The sequence below is a fragment of the Myotis yumanensis genome, unplaced genomic scaffold (genome assembly GCF_028538775.1).
Source record: "Myotis yumanensis isolate MYYU_CA2020_CCGP unplaced genomic scaffold, mMyoYum1.0.hap1 SCAF_23, whole genome shotgun sequence".
In the NCBI taxonomy this organism is placed as follows: domain Eukaryota; kingdom Metazoa; phylum Chordata; class Mammalia; order Chiroptera; family Vespertilionidae; genus Myotis; species Myotis yumanensis.
In genome coordinates, this window is record NW_027223774.1 from 5,259,122 (window position 1) to 5,280,182 (window position 21,061).

Consider the following 21,061-nt stretch of genomic DNA (forward strand, 5'->3'; position numbering starts at 1 on the left):
CCAGCGTTCTCCTCCCTGTTCTACCACGGGGGAAGGGAACAGCTCACCTTCTCTGGACCCTGCAAAGCTGGCAGGCTGAGGCACAGGCAAGGAGGTACAGCCTAGGGTGCTGGTGGCTGTGAGCCTTCTCCCCCTCCCTGAAGCATGGGGTGGGGTTGCAGCAGTTCACAGCTGCCCCTGGGCACCATGCATGGAGATACCACTCTTCACTGAGCCATAGTCTGCCCAGGAACTGTGGGGGTTGGGGTGGCCTCGGGCTCCCACTGGCCCCACTGTAGCCAGACTCGACTTGGCTGGCCACCCCCACTGCCGGAGGGCTGTGCATGTCCCATGGGCCTCATTGCCCTCATGAATCCCCGTGGTCTGGCCATCTCATCCCAGGAAGTGGCCATCCTGATTGCCATAGCTCACTCTCCGGTGCAGTTGCACCTGCCCAGCAAGCATGTAGGCAGGAGCTGGGCCTCTGAGGGGAAGGAGGGATGTGGGCCAGGGCAGAAGTGGGGAACTTGGTGGTGTAAACACAGCCCCCCCTCCCCGACCTCGTGCTGGCCCCTCGGTAAGCTGCATTCCGGAACCAGTGGGTGCCTCTGCCCAGCACTGTGCTCTCGGGCCTGGGGTGGGGATGAGGGACCTGGAGCCATGGCCTGAAGGCAGCCCTCGCTAGCCTGAATCACAGTGGTTGATCAGGGAGGGATGCGGAGTGCCAAATTCCGCCTCTGTGTCACTCCCTCTCTCTCTCTTCCTCTCTCTCTGATGGCCCCTGTCTGGGCTGGCGGGCGGGGCTCAGGCCCCGCTCACCATTGTATTGCTGCCAGCTCTGTTGCTGCTGAGCTGCTCACCATTGTATTGCTGCCCACAGGGAGTCTTCAGTCTGCAGGCCAAGGCTCTATCCACTGAGCCAAACCAGCCAGGGCCAGCTCACAGATCTTTAAGGCAGAAACAACCAACTCCATGATTTCACACACACACACCAGGAATAAAATATAGCAACATCAAGTAAGATGGGAGTAAAATCAAATTTATTTTGAAAATACTTCATATGTTTTCAATGTAAATGAGATAACACTCTAAGCAATAGTACATATGGAAACATTAATTCTTTTGATACATTCAAGTATACAAAATATTACCTAACTACATTTAAAGTTTGGAGTATACTGTAGTTAACATTCTGATGTAGAGCAATACTGAAAGGCATTTTGGCTACCTATCTAGTGTGAATTCAGTGATACATTAAAATTCATAAGCAATTACATAGTTGGATAAAGTTTTTACACCTTAAAGTCATTTTAAGGCATAAATTCCTTGGATTTTTGTAAACTACATATATATTTTAAAAGTCCTTCCTCCTATATCATAAATATTGAACTTCTATCCAATTACAATCCCTGGTATTGACTGGGGCTGTAGGTCCCACTAAATGATCTCCCACGTTCTTAACATTTAAGGTTTCCCTCTAGAACAGCCATGGGCAAACTACTGCGCGCGGGCCGGATCTGGCCCGTTTGAAATGAATAAAACTAAAAAAAAAAAAAAGACCATACCCTTTTATGTAATGATGTTTACTTTGAGTTTATATTAGTTCACAAAAACACTCCATCCATGCTTTTATTCTGGCCCTCCAGTCCAGTTTAAGAACCCACTGTGGCCCTCGAGTCAAAAAGTTTGCCCACCCCTGCTCTACAATGAATTCTAATGTGAGGAATAAGCTATAGGTGCTGATGAGAGACTGTAGGACACTGTTTAAATTTGCATTGTTTCTCCCCAGTATGAATTCTGATGTCGTGTAAGGTTTGCATACTAAGTAAGCTTTGTCACATACTTTATATCTGCTGGGCTTCGATCCAGTAGTAATTACAAGATGTTGTATAAGATACAAATAAGGATATACACTTTGACGTAAGCCTCATAATTTTTAAGGCTCAATTTTATCATTTTCAATGACGATTCAACCATGGTTAAATCTTTGGCTGAAAACTTTATATTACTGCTGTTTCTCTTCAGAATGATTCCTAAAATGTTCAGTAAATGTGACCAAAGGCTAATGGCTTTCTCACATTTTTTACAAAAGAAGGCTTTCCTCCACTATGAAATCTCTGATGTAAATTTTAAGCTATGGGTAAACGCTCTAGCCCATTCTCTTCATCTGTAAGGTCTCTTTATGTTCTGAGGTTGATCAAGTACAGTAATACATTGGCTTTTAAATGCTTTTCACATTTTTTACATTCATAAGGCTTCTTTCCAAGTACGAATTCTGTGATGTTCAGTAAGTTCTCACAGCTGGTCAAGGACTGACCACACTCCTCACATCTGTAAAACTTGTCTCAATTATGAAGACTCTGCTGAACAGTAACACAGGAACACTGATAAATGGCTTTGTTACCTTTTCTACATTTATAAGGCTTCTCTCCAGAATGAAATCTCCGATGCTTTGTAAGATCTGAGGAGCTGCGAAAGGATTTGCTGCACTCTCTACATTCATAAGGCTTCTCTCCAGTGTGAACTCTCTGATGACAAGAAAAGGATGAGGACTGGCTAAAGGCTTTGCCACATTCATTACATTTACACGGCTTCTCTCCAGTATGAATTCTCTGGTGGCTGGTAAGGCTTGATGACCCAGTGAAGGCTTTTCCACATTCTCTACACATATAAGGCTTCTCTCCTGTGTGAACCCTCTGATGATAATTAAGAGATGAGGACTTGGTAAGGGCTTTGCCACATTCATTACATTTATAAGGCTTCCCCAGAATGAACTCTCTCATGCATAGTAAGGTCTGAAGAGAAGCCAAAGGACTTGCCACATTCTCTACATTTATAAGGCTTCTCTCCATGGAGAACTCTCTGATGATATATAAGATCTGAGGACTGACTGAAGGCTTTGCCACATTCTCTGCATTTATAAGGCTTCTCTCCAGAATGAACTCTCTGATGCCTAGTAAGCTGTGAGGAGGTGACAAAGGATTGGGCGCATTCTCTACATTTATAAGGCTTCTCTCCAGTATGAACTCTCTGATGATAATTAAGGGATGCTGCAAAACTGAATGCCTTGCCACATTCTTTACATTTGAAAGGCTTCTCACCAGTATGAACTCTCAGATGATGATTAAGGGATATAGAGTGGCTGAAGGCTTTGCCACATTCTCTACATTTATAAGGCTTCTCTCCAGTGTGAACTCTCTGGTGATATATAAGGTTTGAGGACTGACTGAAGGCTTTGCCACATTCTCTGCATTTATAAGGCTTCTCTCCAGTATGAACTCTCTGATGCCTAGTAAGCTCTGAGGAGTAGCCAAAGGATTTGGCGCATTCTCTACATTTATGAGGCGTCTCTCCAGTATGAACTCTCTGATGAGAAGTAATGTGTGAGGACTGGCTAAAGGCTTTGCCACGTTCTCTGCATTTATAAGGCGTCTCTCCAGTATGAACTGTCTGATGCCTAGTAAGCTCTGAGGAGGTGCCAAAGGATTTGGCACATTCTCTACATTTATAAGGCTTCTCTCCAGAATGAACTCTCTGATGCCTAGTAAGGACTGAGGAGGTGCCAAAGGATTTGGCGCATTCTCTACATTTATAAGGCTTTACTCCAGTATGAACTCTCTGATGAGAAGTAAAGTGTGAGTACTTCCTAAAGGCTTTGCCACATTCTCTACATTTATAAGGCTTTTCTCCAGTATGAACTCTCTGATGATAATTAAAGGATGATGCGAAACTGAATGCCTTGCCACATTCTTTACATTTGAAAGGCTTCTCACCAGTATGCACTCTGTGATGCTGATTAAGGGATGAAGAGCGCCTGAAGACTTTGTCACATTCTCTACATTTATAAGGCTTCTCTCCAGTATGAACTCTCTGATGATAATTAAGGGATGCTGCGAAACTGAATGCCTTGCCACATTCTTTACATCTGAACGGCTTCTCTCCAGTATGAACTCTCTGATGATAACGAAGGGATGAGGAGTCAGCAAAGGCTTTGCCACATTCTGTACATTTGTAAGGTTTCTCCCCAGTGTGAATTCTCTGATGAATTCTAAGTCTTGAAGAATACCTAAAGACTTTGTCACATTCTGTACATTTATAAGGCTTCTCTCCAGTATGAACTGTTTGATGTTGTTTAAGTTTTGCGAACTCAATGAATGCTTTGCCACATTCTGTGCATTTGTAAGGCTTCTCTCCAGAGTGAACTGTTTGATGTTGTTTAAGTTTTGCAAACTCAATGAATGCTTTGCCACATTCCATGCATTTGTAAGGCTTCTCTCCAGTATGAGTACGCTGATGACGATTAACATTGGAGGACTTAGTAAAGGCTTTGCCACATTCTCTACATTTGTAAGGTTTCTCTCCAGTATGAACTTTCTGATGTTGATTCATGTATGAGGCTTGGCGGAATGCTTTGCCACATTCTCTACATTTATAAGGTTTCTCTCCAGTGTGCATTCTCTGATGAAGAATAAGGGTGGAGGGTAGGCTAAAGGCTTTGCCACATTGTGAACAGTTATATGGTTTTTCATCCCTATGATTTCTATGCTGTTGAGTATGTCTTGAGGACTGACTAAAGCCTTTTCGATTTTCCCTGAGTTTGTGTGTGTTTTCCACAATAGGAATAACCTGACGTATATTGTGAAAAGACATTTGGTCAAAGACATTTCCACTTTTACATTGGTCCCCTGTGAGCTCACTTGTCCGATGATTAAGATATGACTCTTGCTTAGATTTCTTCCAATGTTCAATCCACTGATAACTGCTATCTCCATTTTGTGTATTCTGGTGATAATTGGAGACAGAAAGATCTTTAGGGAGTTATAATCACATTAAACATGTACACTAGATCCATAAGAACCATTTTGTGATACTCATTAAAGCAATCCTAATATATTAAAACTGGAGGCCTGGTGTATAAAAATCTTGCACTCAGGGGAGTATCCTTCAGCCCAGCCTGTACCCTCTTGCAGTCCGGGAGCCCTGGGGAGATGTCCAGCTATTGGCTTAGGCCCACTCAGAGGTGGGAGAAGCTCCTGCCACTGCCTGTGCACTCATCAGCTGTGAGCCCAGCTTCTGGCTGAGCGATTCTACGCCTGTGGGAGTGCACTGACCACTAGGGGGCAGCTCTAATGTTTTGCAGGATCGGGCTGAAACCAACTCTCTGAAATCCCCTGACAGGTGGCGGATTGTGAGATGATGCAGGCCAGGAAGAGGGACCCCAGAGGTGCATGACTGGGGGCAGGGAGGGATTCAACAGTTTGGCCAGCCAGAGAGGGACTGTGGGTAGGCGCCAGGGCCTGTACGGCCCATCTTGCTCAGTCCTGATCAACCAGACCCCAGCAGGAAGCTAACCTACCGGATGGAGCATCTACCACCTGGTGATCAGTGCATATCATAGCGAACAATTGAGTGTCCTTAACCTATCGTTAGCATATTATCCTTTGATTGGTTAAACGGATGACCGGACCACCAAAAACTTAGTATATTAGGCTGTTATTATATAGGATGATAGACAAAATATAAACACAACACCTTAATTATTAGAGAAAGAAGAATGAATCCTTGTAGCAAAGATTGCCAAATGCCCAGCCAGCATGGCTCAGTGGTTGAGCTTTGAAGTGTAAACAAGAAGATCCTGGTTCCATTCCCAGTATGGGCACATGGCCCAGCTCGGGGATCAGTACCCAGTGGGAGGGATACAGGAGGCAGCCAATGAATTATTTTCTCTCATCAGTGATATTTTCCTCTCTCTCTTCCTGTTCCTTATACTCTGAAATCAATAAAAACACATTTTTCATTAAAAAAATCATAAAAGATTGCCAAATTGAGCACGTTATATAGATATATTATAAATTTATACCTCTTAGAAATGATTCAATGAAAGTTTAATCCCATCCTCCCTTTAAAACAATTCAAATGATTATTTATTCTAGAGGCTACATGAGTTACTAGTTTTTCTAGATTTCCTTTCCAAGATTGGGTAACAGTAAAAAGTTGTTTTCAACCTTCATGTCCAGAAACACCCTTATCTGCCAATGTCACTGACTTTAATAAGGGAGGTTTCCCAAATCCAAAGTACACCTGACATGGTTAGATAACAAGAAATTTATTATGATAATTGTTCCAGATTAGTTCTGTTTATATTAATATCCTCCATTCTCATCACACTGTTCCTCAAATTCCAAGGCTTTCATTAAGTGTACATTATCAAAGCGACACCTTTTATATCTTACCAGTATTATTTCAGGGGATAAATCCTGTATTCTGGGCTTTAGCATAAAGGCTTGGTTATCTTTAGATGGTACAGCTGAAAGAAAACAAGTTTTCAGTTTTGACAATCAGGTAAGTGCACAGCAAGTATTGACCAAATGACATTTTGGAGTACTCTAAGAGCCAGTGAAGAATTCAAAGAAAGCTCAAGATAGGTACAAGGAAGAAAACTCACATCAAACAGGGGCAAAGAGTTGCTAACATCTGCCCATGATACCTGCTCAAACACTCTGTCACACAAGGGCAAACTATAACAACACTTCCAATTCCAAGTTTCTCTGCTGAAGAGAGAGATGAGGGAAGTGCGTGTTCAATGATCTCGCTCTTTTGAAGCATCTTCAAGAACATGTGTTTGTTGTGCATGACAGAGAGTGCGAATGGAATGGCAGTACACATTGAGTGCCCTGTTGTGGCTGCTATAAAGAGACAATGAGCCGAAACCGGTTTGGCTCAGTGGATAGAGCGTCGGCCTGCGCACTGAAAGGTCCCAGGTTCGATTCCGGTCAAGGGCATGTACCTGGGTTGCGGGCACATCCCCAGTGGGGGATGTGCAGAAGGCAGCTGATCGATGTTTCTAACTCTCTCTCTCTCTCTCCCTTCCTCTCTGTAAAAAATCAATAAAAACATATTTACAAAAAAAAAAAAAGAAGAAGAAAAAGGTAAAGAAAAAATTATGAAAAAGTAAATACATATCTATCAACAAGTGATCTAAAAATCAAATGAATAAAAAATCTGAAAAACAGAATAAACTGGTGAATGTAATAGAATCAGGGGCATGGAAATGGAAGAGACTGACGATTCTCACAGGGGATGGGAGCTTATACATATATATAAGCCTAATGTGCATTTACAACTTCCCATGCATGAGGTAAAACAGTCTTCCACATGATGCTTATACCACAAAAGAAAGAAAGGATACTCTCACATATACGAATAGGGTTGACATACCGAGATGTCTACTTGGAAAAAATAAGTCAAGTTGGACTGTTATTAAACACCATATACAAATATTAAACCAAAATGGATAAAACATAGAAACATAAAGCTAATAACAACTCAATCTATTAAAAGAAAAGTTATAGAAAAGCTTTTGTTTATTTTTAATATATTTTTATTGATGTCAAAGAGGAAGAGGGACAGAGAGAGAGATAGAAACATTAAGAGAGATTCATTGGTTGTCTGCCTCCTGCATGGCCCCTACTGGGGATGGGAGCCTGCAACCTGCTCATGTGTCCTTGATCAGAATCGAACCCAGGAACATTCAGTCCGCAGGTCGACAGTCTATCCACTGAGCCAATCTGTCTAGTCATGTAGAAAAGTTTTTATGAAATTTGATTTTTTTATTTTAACACCAAAATGAAAGGTAAACAAAATGAAATAGTCAAAAAGTATTATACCCTGTATAAAAGTATTATTCACATGAAAGCAAATGGTCAGTGTGTTAAAAATACAAGCTGTGAAATGGAAAAAAATATCCCCAAAGCATATTATCAGATAAGTAGTTAATATCCAGAATATATAAACACCTTTTAAAAATCAACATGTAAAAAAAAGTAACACAACTTTAAAAATGTCCAAAGCTATAGGGTTAACTAATCTGTAAGATAGAAGGCAAGAACACACAATAGGTAAAGACCGATTCTTCAGTTGTTAAAGTAGTTAATCAAAAATGAAACAGATACATGCAAAAATACTAAAACTACACCCTCTTTATAGGACGGGAACCAAACTGAACTCAGCAAGGATTAACAACAAAAATATGACACCTGAAACCATGGAAACACTGGAAGAAAGCATACTCAATGAACTTTACCATCACTCTTTAAAATACGGGTTTCCATATATCTTCCTAGGCATAATAAAGAACCCAAAATATAAAGAAATGAGACTACAAAAGAATAATTTGACATATCAAAAGAAACCACAAAATAACAACAAAAACCCAGCAAAGCTACATCCTCCAAAGCTAAAGATCCAAAATATATGAGGAACTCACACAACTTTACACCAAAAAGACAAACAATATGATTGAAAATGGGTGGAGGACCTGAATACACATTTCCCAAATAGGACGTAAAGATGCGCAATACACATAATAAACGACGTTTTACTCATTCATCACCAAGAGATGCAAGTGGAGCCCTAACTGGTTTGGCTCAGTGGATAGAGCATCGGCCTGTGGACTGAAAGGTCCCAGGTTCGATTCCGGTCAAACGCATGTACCTTGGTTGTGGGCATATCCCCAGTAGGAGGTGTGCAGGATGCAGCTGATCAATGTTTCTAACTCTCTATCCCTCTCCCTTCCTCTCTGTAAAACATCATTAAAAAAATATTTTAAAAGAGAAAGAAATGCAAGTGGACAATACCATGAAATATCAATCATACTTAAATCAAAAAACAACAAGTATTACTAATGCAGTGGAGAAATGAGAACATTATTGCACTGTTAGCAAGATTATAAACACACTAGAGGCCCAGTGCACAAAATTCATGCAAGAGTAGGCTTTCCTTTCCCTGGCTGCTGGCACTGGCTTCCCTCTGGCAGTTGGCAGGCACCCAGGACCCAGGCTTCTCTCACAGCCCTGGCTTCATCTGGAAGGACTCCAGCCTAACTGGCATTTTATGCTTTTACTATTATAGCTTGGTGCAGTCACTAACAAACACGGAGGGTTTTCCAACATTTACAAACAAGTACCAGGTAACACAGCTCTTTGAACCTCACAGAAAGCAACATATAACTGACCGTGTCCGGAAACGAATTTAGGTAGGAATATTCCTACTCTGTCTCGAGTTTGTCCTTTCTGGGGATTAAAACAGAGAACATGAATTCACAAAGATATACCCACCCATGTATGCACTGCAGCACGATTTGCAATAGTGACGATATCCAACTGGAAAAAAAGACTATTTTCATAATGATGCTCTACCATTTAAAATAAATTAAAAGACTTCATTTGACTTGACATGTAAGGAGACAAAATTTATACCTCAACTCATCTCCTTCAAGACGTGATTAACTATGTGTTTATTCCAGAAATGACACAATAGCTGGCTGCATATAAAATTTCCATGTTACTAAATATAAAACTACATTAATTTTACACACTTCAAATATTTGAAAGGCGAATATGTAACGAAGTTTGTATTTTAATCCATTGTATTAAAATGGAAACTCCCTAAGTATCAACTCAAACATTAAAGAAAAAACAACAATAAATACAGCATTCTCAAAAGAAAAAAAAAAAACAACCAAGAAGCAACAGGCTGAGAAAATATATTTATAAAACTAAACATGGCCTGGCTGGTATGGCTCAGCAGTTGAGCGTCGACCTATGAAACAGGAGGTCAGGGTTTGATTCCTGGGTGGGCATATGTCAGGTGATCAACGATTCTCTCTGAGCATTGATATTTCTATGTCTCTCTCTCTCTCTCTCCCTTTATCCCTGAAATCAATAACAAATATCTATCTATCTATATATATCTAAAAGGGTAGGATGCAAAGCGTCCCCTCAGGAATTCTACCGGGAGACCGGGAGTTCGATCATTCACTATGACATGCGCTGACCACCATGAAGCAAAGCAGAATGAAGGCCCCGCTGGAAACTGGCATCTGGGGAAGGAAGGCCCCAGCCAGCAGCCAGGGAAGGAACACCCTAGCCGGTACCTAGCAGTCAGGAAAGGAAGGCCCTGGCCTGTAGCCGGAAGGCCCGATTGGCCCTGATTGCCAGCCAGACCTTGGGACCCTATCCGTACATGAATTTTGTGCACCAGGCCTCTAATATATACATATATGTAACAAACCATACATCCGTATGACCATCCAGTTCATATGACATACACTGGCAATTGAAAAATAAATGTTCACCCGTGCATGTGTGACATTTGTCCCCATTTGACACTGGCCTCCCATTTAAATTAATTCGAAGACAGTTTCGTGTGATGCCAGCATTTGTGATGGCTATTAATAAATCACAAGGACAAACTCTAGACAGAGTAGGAATATTCCTACCTGAATTCGTTTCTGGACATGGTCAGTTTTATGTTGCTTTCTGTGCAGTTCAAACAGTCTGTGATGTTAAAGTTGTAAATACTTCATCACAAGGATAATTAGTCAAGCAGTCTCAAAGTGTTTTTATTCTTAAATGAGTGTTTTTAATCTTAAATGACTGCCATCTTGTTAGGTGTTTGGTGGTAATTCACTCTTTAATGTGGTATACAGGGAGATATTAGAATGAGGTTAATGACTTTATCATTCCATGTTTGTTTCAATGTTGTTTTAATAACGTGTTTTTGTTCTTTTTACATAATGTTTTGTTGTTTTTGTATTAGGGGTTTGTGGTTCTGATATCATGTTGTTACTGTTTACTTAATCAATTTATATATTATTTTCACATACATTTTACTCATTTTCTTTCATCTCAGACACTTCTATTATAGACAAGGGCGATATTGAAATATCCCTTCTAATTAATTTCCTTTCAATGTGCATGAATCTGTGCCAGGCCATTAGTACATTAATAAAAAAGTAAACATGTACAGGATAGTTATGCAAAACACACAAAGAAACCGTTCAACTCGACACTGACAAAAGAACCAACATGTCTGAAAAGGGCCAAATACCTTTAAGGCACAGCACTACAAGATATATACACATAGAAAATCAGTGTAACAAGATCCTGCACATCTTACGTCACTAAGGAAATGCACATTAAAACAATGAGAACAAACAGCACAGCACAGGCAAGCAACACTAAACCACCATTATACAGGTCAGAATCCAGAACAGTGACACCACCAACTGCCTTTGTGATTGATGGTGGAGCAACTGGAGCTCCAATCACTGCTGCTGAAAATGCCAAATGCTTACAGCCCTTGGGGAGATGGTTTGGAGGTTTTTATAAAACTAAATATACACTTGCCATGGGATCCAGTAATTAGGCTCCTTACTATTGAACCAAAGAGTTAACCTTTTTATCTACTCAAAAGCCTACAAGGGGCTGCTTATTCATAATCTACAAAAGCTAGAGACAAAGAAGAGGTCTCAACAGGTGGATGGATAAATACACTGAAGGACATACAATGAAGTCTTATTCACTAGTATAAAGATATAATACATCAAGCCATAAAAAGACATGATAGAAGCCTAGATACACAGAACTAAATGAAAGAATCCAATCTGCCCGCCCAGGTAGCCCAGTTGCTTAGATGATAGTACCGATATGCCAACGTTGTAGGTTTGACCTCTGGTCAGGGAACATACAAAAAAAAAAAAATCAATTAATGCCCATCTGAAGTTTCTATCTCTCTAACTCTCCCTTCCTCGCTGAAATAAACATGATCTTCCCCTAACCGGTTTGGCTAAGTGGATAGAGCATCGGCCTGTGGACTCAAGGGTCCCAGATTTTGATTCTGGTCAAGGGTATGTACCTTGGTTGCGGGCACATTCCCAGTAGAGGGTGTGCAGAAGGCAGCTGATTGATGTTTCTTTCTCATCGATGTTTCTAACTCTCTATCCCTCTCCCTTCTTCTCTGTAAAAAAAATCAATAAAATATATTAAAGAAACAACAGGGTGGCCAATTGTGGGCGAGCAGTCAGACATCCCCTGAGGAGCCCCAGATTGGAGACGTTGCATGACGGGCTGAGGGAAATCCTCCCCCCCCCCCCCCCGTGCACAAAAGGCATTTGGGGGCAAACAGGCTTTCGGGTAACGGGGACAGGGGGACGGGACACTTGGGGCGATCAGGCCAGCAGCGGGGCAGTTGGGGATGATCAGGCCAGCAGGGGGGCACTTCGGGGCAAGCCGGCAAGCAGTTGGGGGCCATTAGGCCGGCTGTGGGTGGGGCAGTTGAGGGCAAGCAGGTCAGTGGCATGGGCAGTTGGGGGTGATTAGGCCGGCAAGGAAAGAAGTTGGGGGTGAGAAGGCCGGCGGGGAAAGGCGGGGAAAGATGGGGGCAAGCAGGATGGCAGGCTGAGTAGTTAGGGGCGATCAGGCATGCAGGCAGGTGAGCAGATAGGAGCCAGCGGTCCCAGATTGCGAGAGGGATGTCTGAGGGGTCCTAGATTAGAGAGGTTGCAGGCCGGGCTGAGGGACACCGGGCCACTAGTACATATATATATATAATTTCGTGCACGGGGACACTAGTGTGTGTGTGTGTGTGTGTGTGTGTGTGTGTGTATACGTTTATGCATGTACACTGGTGCCTTGACATACGAGTTTAATTCATTCCGTGACGGAGGTCGTAACTCAAATTACTCGTATGTCAAATCAGTGGCGTTCTCTGTGATGTTCGCTACACCAAGTAGCGGAGGGGTATTTAAAGCTGATTCGTAACCCAAATTTTAGCTCGCAACTCAAAGCAAAAAATCAGCAGAGAGACGGCTCGTATCTCAAAAAACTCGTTAGTCGGGACACTCGTAAGTCAAGGCCCCACTGTAAGTACGTATGTACGTACGTATGAATGTATGTATGTATAACGCCTTCAGTCTTCGCTAATCTGCTTCACGCCTCCATATGAAAAGCAACCGCCATATTTGTTGGTGGCTAATTTGCATATCAACCTGATTAGCGAATGGGACTCATAGCGAAGGTATGGGCAATTATCCTATTTGTCTATTATTAGATTCCATATATATATATATATATATATACACACACACACACAGGCACATATATGGCTAATATACAAAGTGTCCTCTCGGGACTATGACCCGGAGAGCAGGAGTTCCATCACTCCCTGTGATGTGCACTGACCACCAGGGGCCGGTCCAGAAGAAGGATGGAGAGCAGAGATAGCAGCGGGGCACTAATAGAGGGAGGGGAGGAGGAGGTGGGGAGAGCGGAGACCAGGCCTAGGGATGCTTCTCATGCACATATTCCGTGGACTAGGCCTCTAGTGTAGACTATAGAATATTCTAGAAAATGATTTTTAAAATATGACTTTCTGATATTACCTTCATTAGTGTAGACAAAATGTAATGTGTGCAAACACTGAGTTACTAATTAACATACATCAAAAAGTGTTTCTTTTCTATACCAAGGAATTCCCCATTTGTTCCTTTTTAAAAAACTATATATATTTATTCCTTTTAGAGAGGAAGACAGGAGAGAGAGACAGAAACATTAATGAGGAGAGAGAATCATTGATCAGTTGCCGCCTGCACACCCCATACTGGGGAGGGAGCTGACAACTCTGGCATTTGCCCTTGGACAGAATCGACACTGGAACCTTTCAGTCTGCAGGCCGGTGTTCTATCCACTGGGCCAAACCAGCTATGGACCAACGTGTTCCTTGAGAGCAAGAATCTACCACAGAAAAGAAAAGGCCATGGAGATGTGAAACAAAAACCTGCGGGTAGAGTAGGAACTCAGGAAGGAAGTCATCCTTACCCACGGACACCAGGTTGCTGTAGTTCTCCAACATCACATCCAGGTACAATTTCCGCTGATCTGGGTCCAGGCATTCCCACTCCTCCTGAGAGAAATCTATGGCCACATCCCTGAAGGTCAACGGCCCCTGAAAGATAAGAAACATTTACCAAGAGATCTCCAGAAGTGTTCACAAAGTCACCCAACATGAAAACAGTGTCAGAAGAGGCTTGGACCTAGGGGAGTATCCTGAATCAGATACCTTTGCCCCAGGAACATTCTCTGATATGTGTTCTAACATTGACAAATGAGGATGACACATGTCCATAGATCCAGGATTCAGATTTTCCTATATAAGAAAATAAACTTTAAAATTAAGTCATGGCCATAGCTGGTTTGGCTCAGTGGGCTCAGGTGGATAGAGGGTGGGCCTGCAGACTGAAGAGTCCCAGGTTCAATTCCTGCCAATGGCAAAAGCCTGGGTTGCAGGCTCAATGCCAAGTAGAGGGTGTATTGGAGGCAGCCGATCACGAATTCTCTCTCACCATTGTTCTCTCGTCCTCTCTCTCTCTCTCTCTCTTTCTCTCTCTCACCCTTTCCTCTCTGAAATCAATAAAAATATATTAAAAAATAAATTAATTAAATTGAGGCGTGGATACAAGCATATGGATTTCTGAGTGCTGCGTTTGCATCATTCAGGGCCAGTGGGGTATATTTCTCAGATAGAAATGCATTGATGGGTTGGAGTTTACGGAATTCTCAAGTTGAAACAAACCACAACAAAATGAACTCCTGTAAAGACACAGATTCTGATCCAGGTTCTGAGATGGGGCCTGTGTTTCCAAACGTGTCCCAAGCTCACTTTTTACTTGTGATGCCAATATTTCCAAATCATGTGCCATACTTCTGAATACACAGAAAAAGAAAACACAGTAAATAATTCATAGAGAACTTTGAACTAAAAAGTTTTGTTAATGGAATTCAGATCTCATGGAATAGGACAGATAAGAACCATACACCTAGTTGGAAATTTACTATGAGTAGTCTTAGAACAAGATTACTCTGCCTGGTCCAACTGGTGTGGCCCAGTGGTTTAGTGCAGACCCATTTACCAAGATGTCACTGGTTCGACAAAACAAAATTGCCAGCTCGATCCCCGGTGTGGGGTGTGCAGGAGGCATCCGTTCCATGATTCTCTCTCATCGTTGATGTTTCTATCTTTCTCTAACTCTCCCTTACTTTCTGAAATTCATACAAATATACTTGAAAAAAAATACTCGAAATAATGTTAACAATTTAGGCACAGAGACACACATATTGTAAGTATGAAATCAAGATGGTTAGGTGATTCCGTAAATCTCATGAATATATTTGTGTATGATCCCCTTTTTGTTTTATAAGCAAAATAAGGACAGAAACATAAGGATACAAAACAATTTAAGACTTATTATTTCCTTTGTGTGGTTGTAAATCCTCACCTCCGGAGTTTTTTTCCAATGAGTTTCGTAGAGTAGGAGGCAGGGAGGTAGAAGCACAAAAGGGAAAAGGTGAGAGTGAGAAAGAGAGACACACACACACACATCAATGTGAAAGAGACAGAGATGCATGGGTTGCCTGCCTACCACATGTACCCAGGACCTACTTGCCCGAAACCAGGAATCAAACCCTCCACCACTGATCCACGCCAGACTGAGGGAACTAATTTTTCTTACTAGTACATTTCTTTCAAAATTTTTATGTATCATTAGTGGAAAGTTATGTTGTAGAAATTTAATGAAACTGAACATGCATTAATAATAACATTCTTTGAAACTTTCTAGAAAATACAAAAAGTGATCATGTAGGGTATGTCTCTCATGTGAGTATAGAACAGTGATGGCGAACCTTTTGAGCTTGGCGTGTCAGCATTTTGAAAAACCCTAACTTAACTCTGGTGCCATGTCACATATAGAAATTTTTGGATATTTGCAACCATAGTAAAACAAAGATTTATATTTTTGATATTTATTTTATATATTTAAATGCCATTTAACAAAGAAAAATCAACCAAAAAAATGCCTTTGCATGTCACCTTTGACACGGGTGTCATAGGTTCCCCATCACTGGTATAGAATATAATGAAAATTAAAGACTCAAGGTCTGATTGTTTAAAAGATCCCATGAAAAAGCCAATGATCCGTAGGAAATAAAAGTCCTTCATTTTCCAAAGCAAACACAAACTAAGAAGAAGAACATTTCCAGATGTGAATGAGGTCTTTGCACATCTTTCATTAAACCCCTACTACACCCTTGTTCCTGAGCAAGGGAGACTATTAACTCTACAGTGAAGGGAGCATCTCTGCCACGTGATCATCAGGTAGCCTGAGACAATGGGCATCAGGTGACTGAGGCACACGGGAAGTCAGGTCACCACTGCTGTGACATTACTGCCAAAAATACCTCAATAAAGAAATCATTATGTGGAAATGATCACAAATTAACATTAATTCTTGCAAGTGTGAACCCATAGGTACCTCTCATGTTCTGTAAGCAAACAGTATATTTGAGTACCAAAACTTTCCCCCTAATCTAGTGAGCAAGTCTCTTCCATTTATTATTTACTCTTCATTAAGAACTTGCTGAGCTATTCTGAGGAGTAAAATGTGCATTTTCTTACTCCTGATCATGAGCTGATGCTGCAGCCACTTGAACCTAAAACCTACCTTTCCCTTCTTCAGGACACAAGAGCCTCTGACCCCATCCCAATAGGGATGTTAGACATGGATGCCTTCCCAGGTGGATCTGTCATAAAAAGGATGTTTTGAGTAGTTGAGAGTCATTAATTAAAGGTGGGAATGCTTCCTGACCTTGTGGAGGCTGCATAAAATGAAGGCAGAGAAGGCTCTAGGAAAAAGGAGAGAAATATAGCCGGGCCAATGAGGCTCAGAGGAAGAGCGTTGACCTCTGAGCCAGGAGGGCGGGGTTCCATTCCTGGTCAGGCCACACTCCAGGTTTCAGAATTGATCCCCAGTGAGGGGTGTGGAAGAGGCAGCTGATCAATGATTCTCTCTGCTCATTGATGTATCTCTCTCTCTCTCCCTCTCCTTGCCATTCTGAAATCAACAAAAATATATATTTAAAAAGTGAAGGAAATATAGAAACTGCTGACACTATTGGTGGAAATAGAAAAGCTCTTTCTAAAATTAATGTGAATGTCACAGGACTCCATGTAACCAAATCAATCAAGAAAAGAATGTATGAAATTAAAGGCTTCAGGCTTCCTGATTTTAAAACATACTTCAAAGCTTCTGTTATCAAAAAATTATAATGCAGCCCTAGCCGGTATGGCTCAGGGGATAGAGTGCCGAACTGTGAACTGAAAAGTCCCAGGTTTGATTCCTGTCAAGGGCACATGGGAGGGTGGCGGACTTGATCCCCAGTTGGGGACATGTAAGAGGCAGCCTATCAATGAATCTCTCTCCTCATTGATGTTTCTAACTATCTCTTCCTCTCCCTTCCTCTCTGAAATCAATAAATAAAACAAAAAATTATAAACAAAGAAATAAAAAGCCTGTGATACAGATATTATGAGAAATAATGAAGGAAGGTAGAATAAAAGGCCTACATAGACATTCTCCTGGAAAGATGTAAAGATCTTCACCCAGAAAGAATTGGGTACGCGAGAGCGGGGACAGGAAGGGGGGTTTAGGGATGACAAAGTAGAGGGAAAAGCAGCACTGAGAATGAGCTAGCTGTAGGTCACAGGACACAGTGCAACAGGGGACACAGGCCCGAGGGAAAGACAAATATATCAACAAATGTTAGAGGAAAAGCAAACAGAGCCTCTGACCCCGGACACATCTTTTACCTGAGAAGCAGCCATTTGGTCCTGGTCCTGATGGGGTCTGGGTTGTTTCCTCAGGAGACAATATGTTGAGGAGTCACAGAATGTGCCTTCAGAGACGTCCCCACAGCCTGTCAGTCAGCTCCCCTCACACTCAGTCAGAAGGACCTGGAAATGAGGAAAAGGACACCCCCTCCTGTCCTGTGTCACAGGAGAGAGTCAGGAACAATGAGCTCCTACAGGGAGACCGCACTGAGGTGTTTTTTTGTCTTCATGTGTCAAACATTCCACAAACTCCTACAGGAATGAGCACATGTGCTGCTCTGCTGAACCCCAACCCCACAGAGCACCCCTTACCTCCCCTGAACAAAGCCTGCCCTGGGGGCCCTGACCGGCATTTTAGTTCCCTCCTCGGCCTCCCAGGCTGCCCCAGAGCTGTTTTCAGGGGCGCTGGGTACCAGACACCAAACCCAGCAGCCCTGGGACCTGTGGGGAGTAGGAGGGGGAGAAGCAGGAACTTGTACACGTGCAGGTTTCCCAAGCCTTTGCGGTGGGCTAGGAGGTGGGGTGCAGACCCCCAGGCCGGGAGCCATCCGGGCTCTTTGGGCGGAAAGCGCCCGGCGGCGGGGGGGTGGGGGGGGCAAAGGGCGGGAACCCCCTGACCTAGACTCTCAGCCCCGCTGGGAGCACCGGCGGCCCCGGGAACGGTTTTCAGCGGGAAAACCGCGCGGCAGGCGGTGGCCACAGCCACAGGCGGAGAGACCCCGGGCCGGGGCCGCCGTTTCCTCCCAAAGGCACGTGGCGCCCGCACCGCGCAGCCTCCCGGACGCGGACTCACCGCTGAGAGAGGCTCCGGGGCGGGGACCCCAACAAGGACTTCAGCGCCGGCAGCACCCTCAGCCTTCCCTGCGGGGGGGGACGGGGAGCGTCAGCTTTAAAGACAAACACCCTCCTCAGGGGGAACCGCCACCTTCCCCTCCACGGCCGGTTCCGCGTCTGCAAGGAAGTGCGCATGCGCCTTCCTGCGGGGTGGGCGGGGCCAGAGCCTGATCTGAGCGACTCCGCGATGGGGGCGGGGCCGAGCCTAAGCCAGAGCCTGCCTAAGCTCATCCTCTGGAAATTTTGTTTCTATGTTACTAATGTAATGGCCCCACCCCATAACAAAGAAACAATTTCCGGTGGATGAGGCCCAGAAATCAGGATTTTAAAAAGATTCCCAGGTGATTCTAATGTGCAGCTAAGGTTGAGAACCATTGCTATAGATAATAAACGTGCAATTCTTTGTCCAAAACATGAGCATGTTCAAAAATTAAATGAAGAAAATTTGGATATACTCGATGTAGACTTTCACACATATTTGAGTGATAATTCCATTGATTCCACAGATGATGCTGAAAAGGAAAATTTTCCCATCCAATTTCTTAATAGTATTACTCCTTCGGGAATGCCATTTCATAAATTAAAATTGAAAGTGGGTGCAATCATCATGCCATTGAGAAATCTCAGTAGTAAATGGGGTCTTTGTAATGGTAACAGATTTATTATCAAAAGGTTACGAACTAACATTATTGAAGCTGAAGTATTAACAAGATCTGCAGAGGAAGAGGTCGTTCCGATTCCAAGAATTAGTCCCCATCTGACACTGGCCTCCCATTTAAATTGATTCGACAACAGTTTCTCGTGATGCCAACATTTGTGATGACTATTAATAAATCACAAAGACAGCCCTACCGGTTTGGCTCAGTGGATAGTGCGTCAGCCTGTGGACTGAAGGGTCCAGGTTCGATTCAGGTCAAGGGCATGTACCTTGGTTGCAGGCACATTCCCAGTAGGGGGTGGGCAGGAGGCAGCTGATAGATGTTTCTCTTTCATCGATGTTACTAACTCTCTATCCTTCTCCCTTCCTCTCTGTAAAAAAATCAATAAGATATATATTTTAAAAAATCAGAAGGACAAATTCTAGACAATGTAGGCATATTCCTACCTGAAACCATTTTCGCACATGCTCAGTTATATGTTGCTTTCTCTCGAGTTTGAAGAGCATGTGACGTTACAGTTAAAGTTCTAAATACTTCATCACAAGGGAAATTAGCCAAGCACTCTGAAAGTGTTTTCACTCTTAATGTGGTGTACAGGGAGATATTAGAATAAGTTTAATCACTTTATCAGTCATTGTTTGCATCACTGTTGTTTTTATATCATGTTTTTTTTTCATATCATGTTTTGTTGTTTTCATGTCATGTTTCTGTCGTTTTTATATCATGTCTGCGTTTGGGTGAAGCGTCACAACCCTGGCAGCCTGGAATCTAAATGGGATGGATCCTCCCAGGTGGTGCTGAGCACTCCAACTGCCACCAAAGTTGCAGGAAAGAGGCACTGGATCCATCACACCCGAGTGAAGGCAGCTGACAGCGGTGACAGCCCCCGGAGGTGGAAAGTGAAACTAACCCAGGACCCACTGAAGGTGAAACTAGTACCTGCATCATGATTTATCTACTGCTGCTCTCTGTCATGTGGACGTTCCGAGAAACGGGCACCGGTGAACCGACTCAACGGTTTGACCTGTGTAGCCTCTTCGGGGAAGATTGGAACCTGCCCCAGGACAGACCCAGGCTCATGAATTTGGGCCCAGCCGGGTCGCAGCTGGGGATCCCCGGGGGAATGGCTACACACAGGGCCGCAACCTTCTATGGCTGGGGTACCCGAGGGACTGAGCAACAACTATGGCATACTCCCCTATATGCCTGCCCCCGCCAGCCCAGGATTCCCTTTCTGAAGTGCAGAGACCAGGAGGATTATTATTGTGGACAGTGGGGCTGTGAAACCTATGCCCAATGGCCCCCAAAGCTTCAGGACAGGGACATATGATTCACCCGACAGGTGTGGCCAGGGGTCCTGGAAAGAAACTGTACTGTTGGAAACAGCAACCCCATTGTTATCAAATCAGTGGCCAATTGGGCTAAAGACTGGACAGGGGGAAAGACATGGGGATTGAAGCTATATGTCTCTGGGCCAGACCCTGGGGTACTATTTACTATCCAGCGACGGGAAATACCCGACCGCTCAACCCAATTGGCCCCCTAGCCTCTCAGCGACCCGAGGTCAGGAGACCAAGCCCGGCCCCACTTGTGATGAGCCGCGACCACCATCATCAAAGACTGAGGCAAGGAAAACCAAGATGGCGGCATAGGTTAACGCCAGAGTTTGCTGTCTGGAACAGCCAATTCAAAAACACAACTAAAAGACGGAGCAGACATCACCCAGAACCACAGGAAGGTGGCTGAGGAGAGTTTCTACAACTAGAAGTAAAGAGAAATCCATACTGAGACTCAGAGGAGGCGCAGTATGGAGGTGAAATACTAAGGTGCGGAGGTGCACGTGGAGCTGGCCGGCGTCAGAGGGCGCGGTTGGTGGTTTCAATCAGGAGGGAGTTTCAGACTCTGAGCTCCAGATCCGGGCGAGTCTCTAGGGACCCAGACTCAAACGGGAGAAGCGGGAAGGCAGCTTTCTCTCCCAGGTTTGCAGCGGTTGCAGAGCCGCTGGGGACGGAACTGCGAGCAGCCATAACTGCTCGCTCTGCCAGCTCTGTAGGTCCCCGGGGACCCGCCCCGCCTAAGCCCTG

At 43.5% G+C, this 21,061-nt stretch overlaps 1 protein-coding gene across 1 annotated transcript; it reads right to left on the bottom strand.

Moving 5' to 3' along the window:
• Positions 1-2,324: 2,324 nt before the first annotated feature.
• On the bottom strand, positions 2,325-19,433 carry LOC139000298 (zinc finger protein 30 homolog). Its single transcript, XM_070402538.1, has 7 exons — positions 19,424-19,433; positions 18,278-18,345; positions 13,879-13,965; positions 13,638-13,764; positions 6,213-6,286; positions 3,753-4,761; positions 2,325-2,662 (listed from the first exon to the last, which is right to left on the bottom strand). The coding sequence occupies exons 1-7, from the start codon at positions 19,431-19,433 to the stop codon at positions 2,325-2,327; spliced, it is 1,713 nt and encodes a 570-aa protein (XP_070258639.1).
• Between the last annotated feature and the right edge of the window lie 1,628 nt (positions 19,434-21,061).

Bases quoted from the DNA above. Each gene is read 5' to 3' on its own strand.
- LOC139000298 (XM_070402538.1), bottom strand. The intron at 13,966-18,277 runs GTGAGTCCGCGT...TTTCTTATATAG, and splicing joins CCCCGGAGCCTCTCTCAGCG to GAAAATCTGAATCCTGGATC. The intron at 4,762-6,212 runs GTAAGATATAAA...AATTATCACCAG, and splicing joins TATCCCCTGAAATAATACTG to AATACACAAAATGGAGATAG.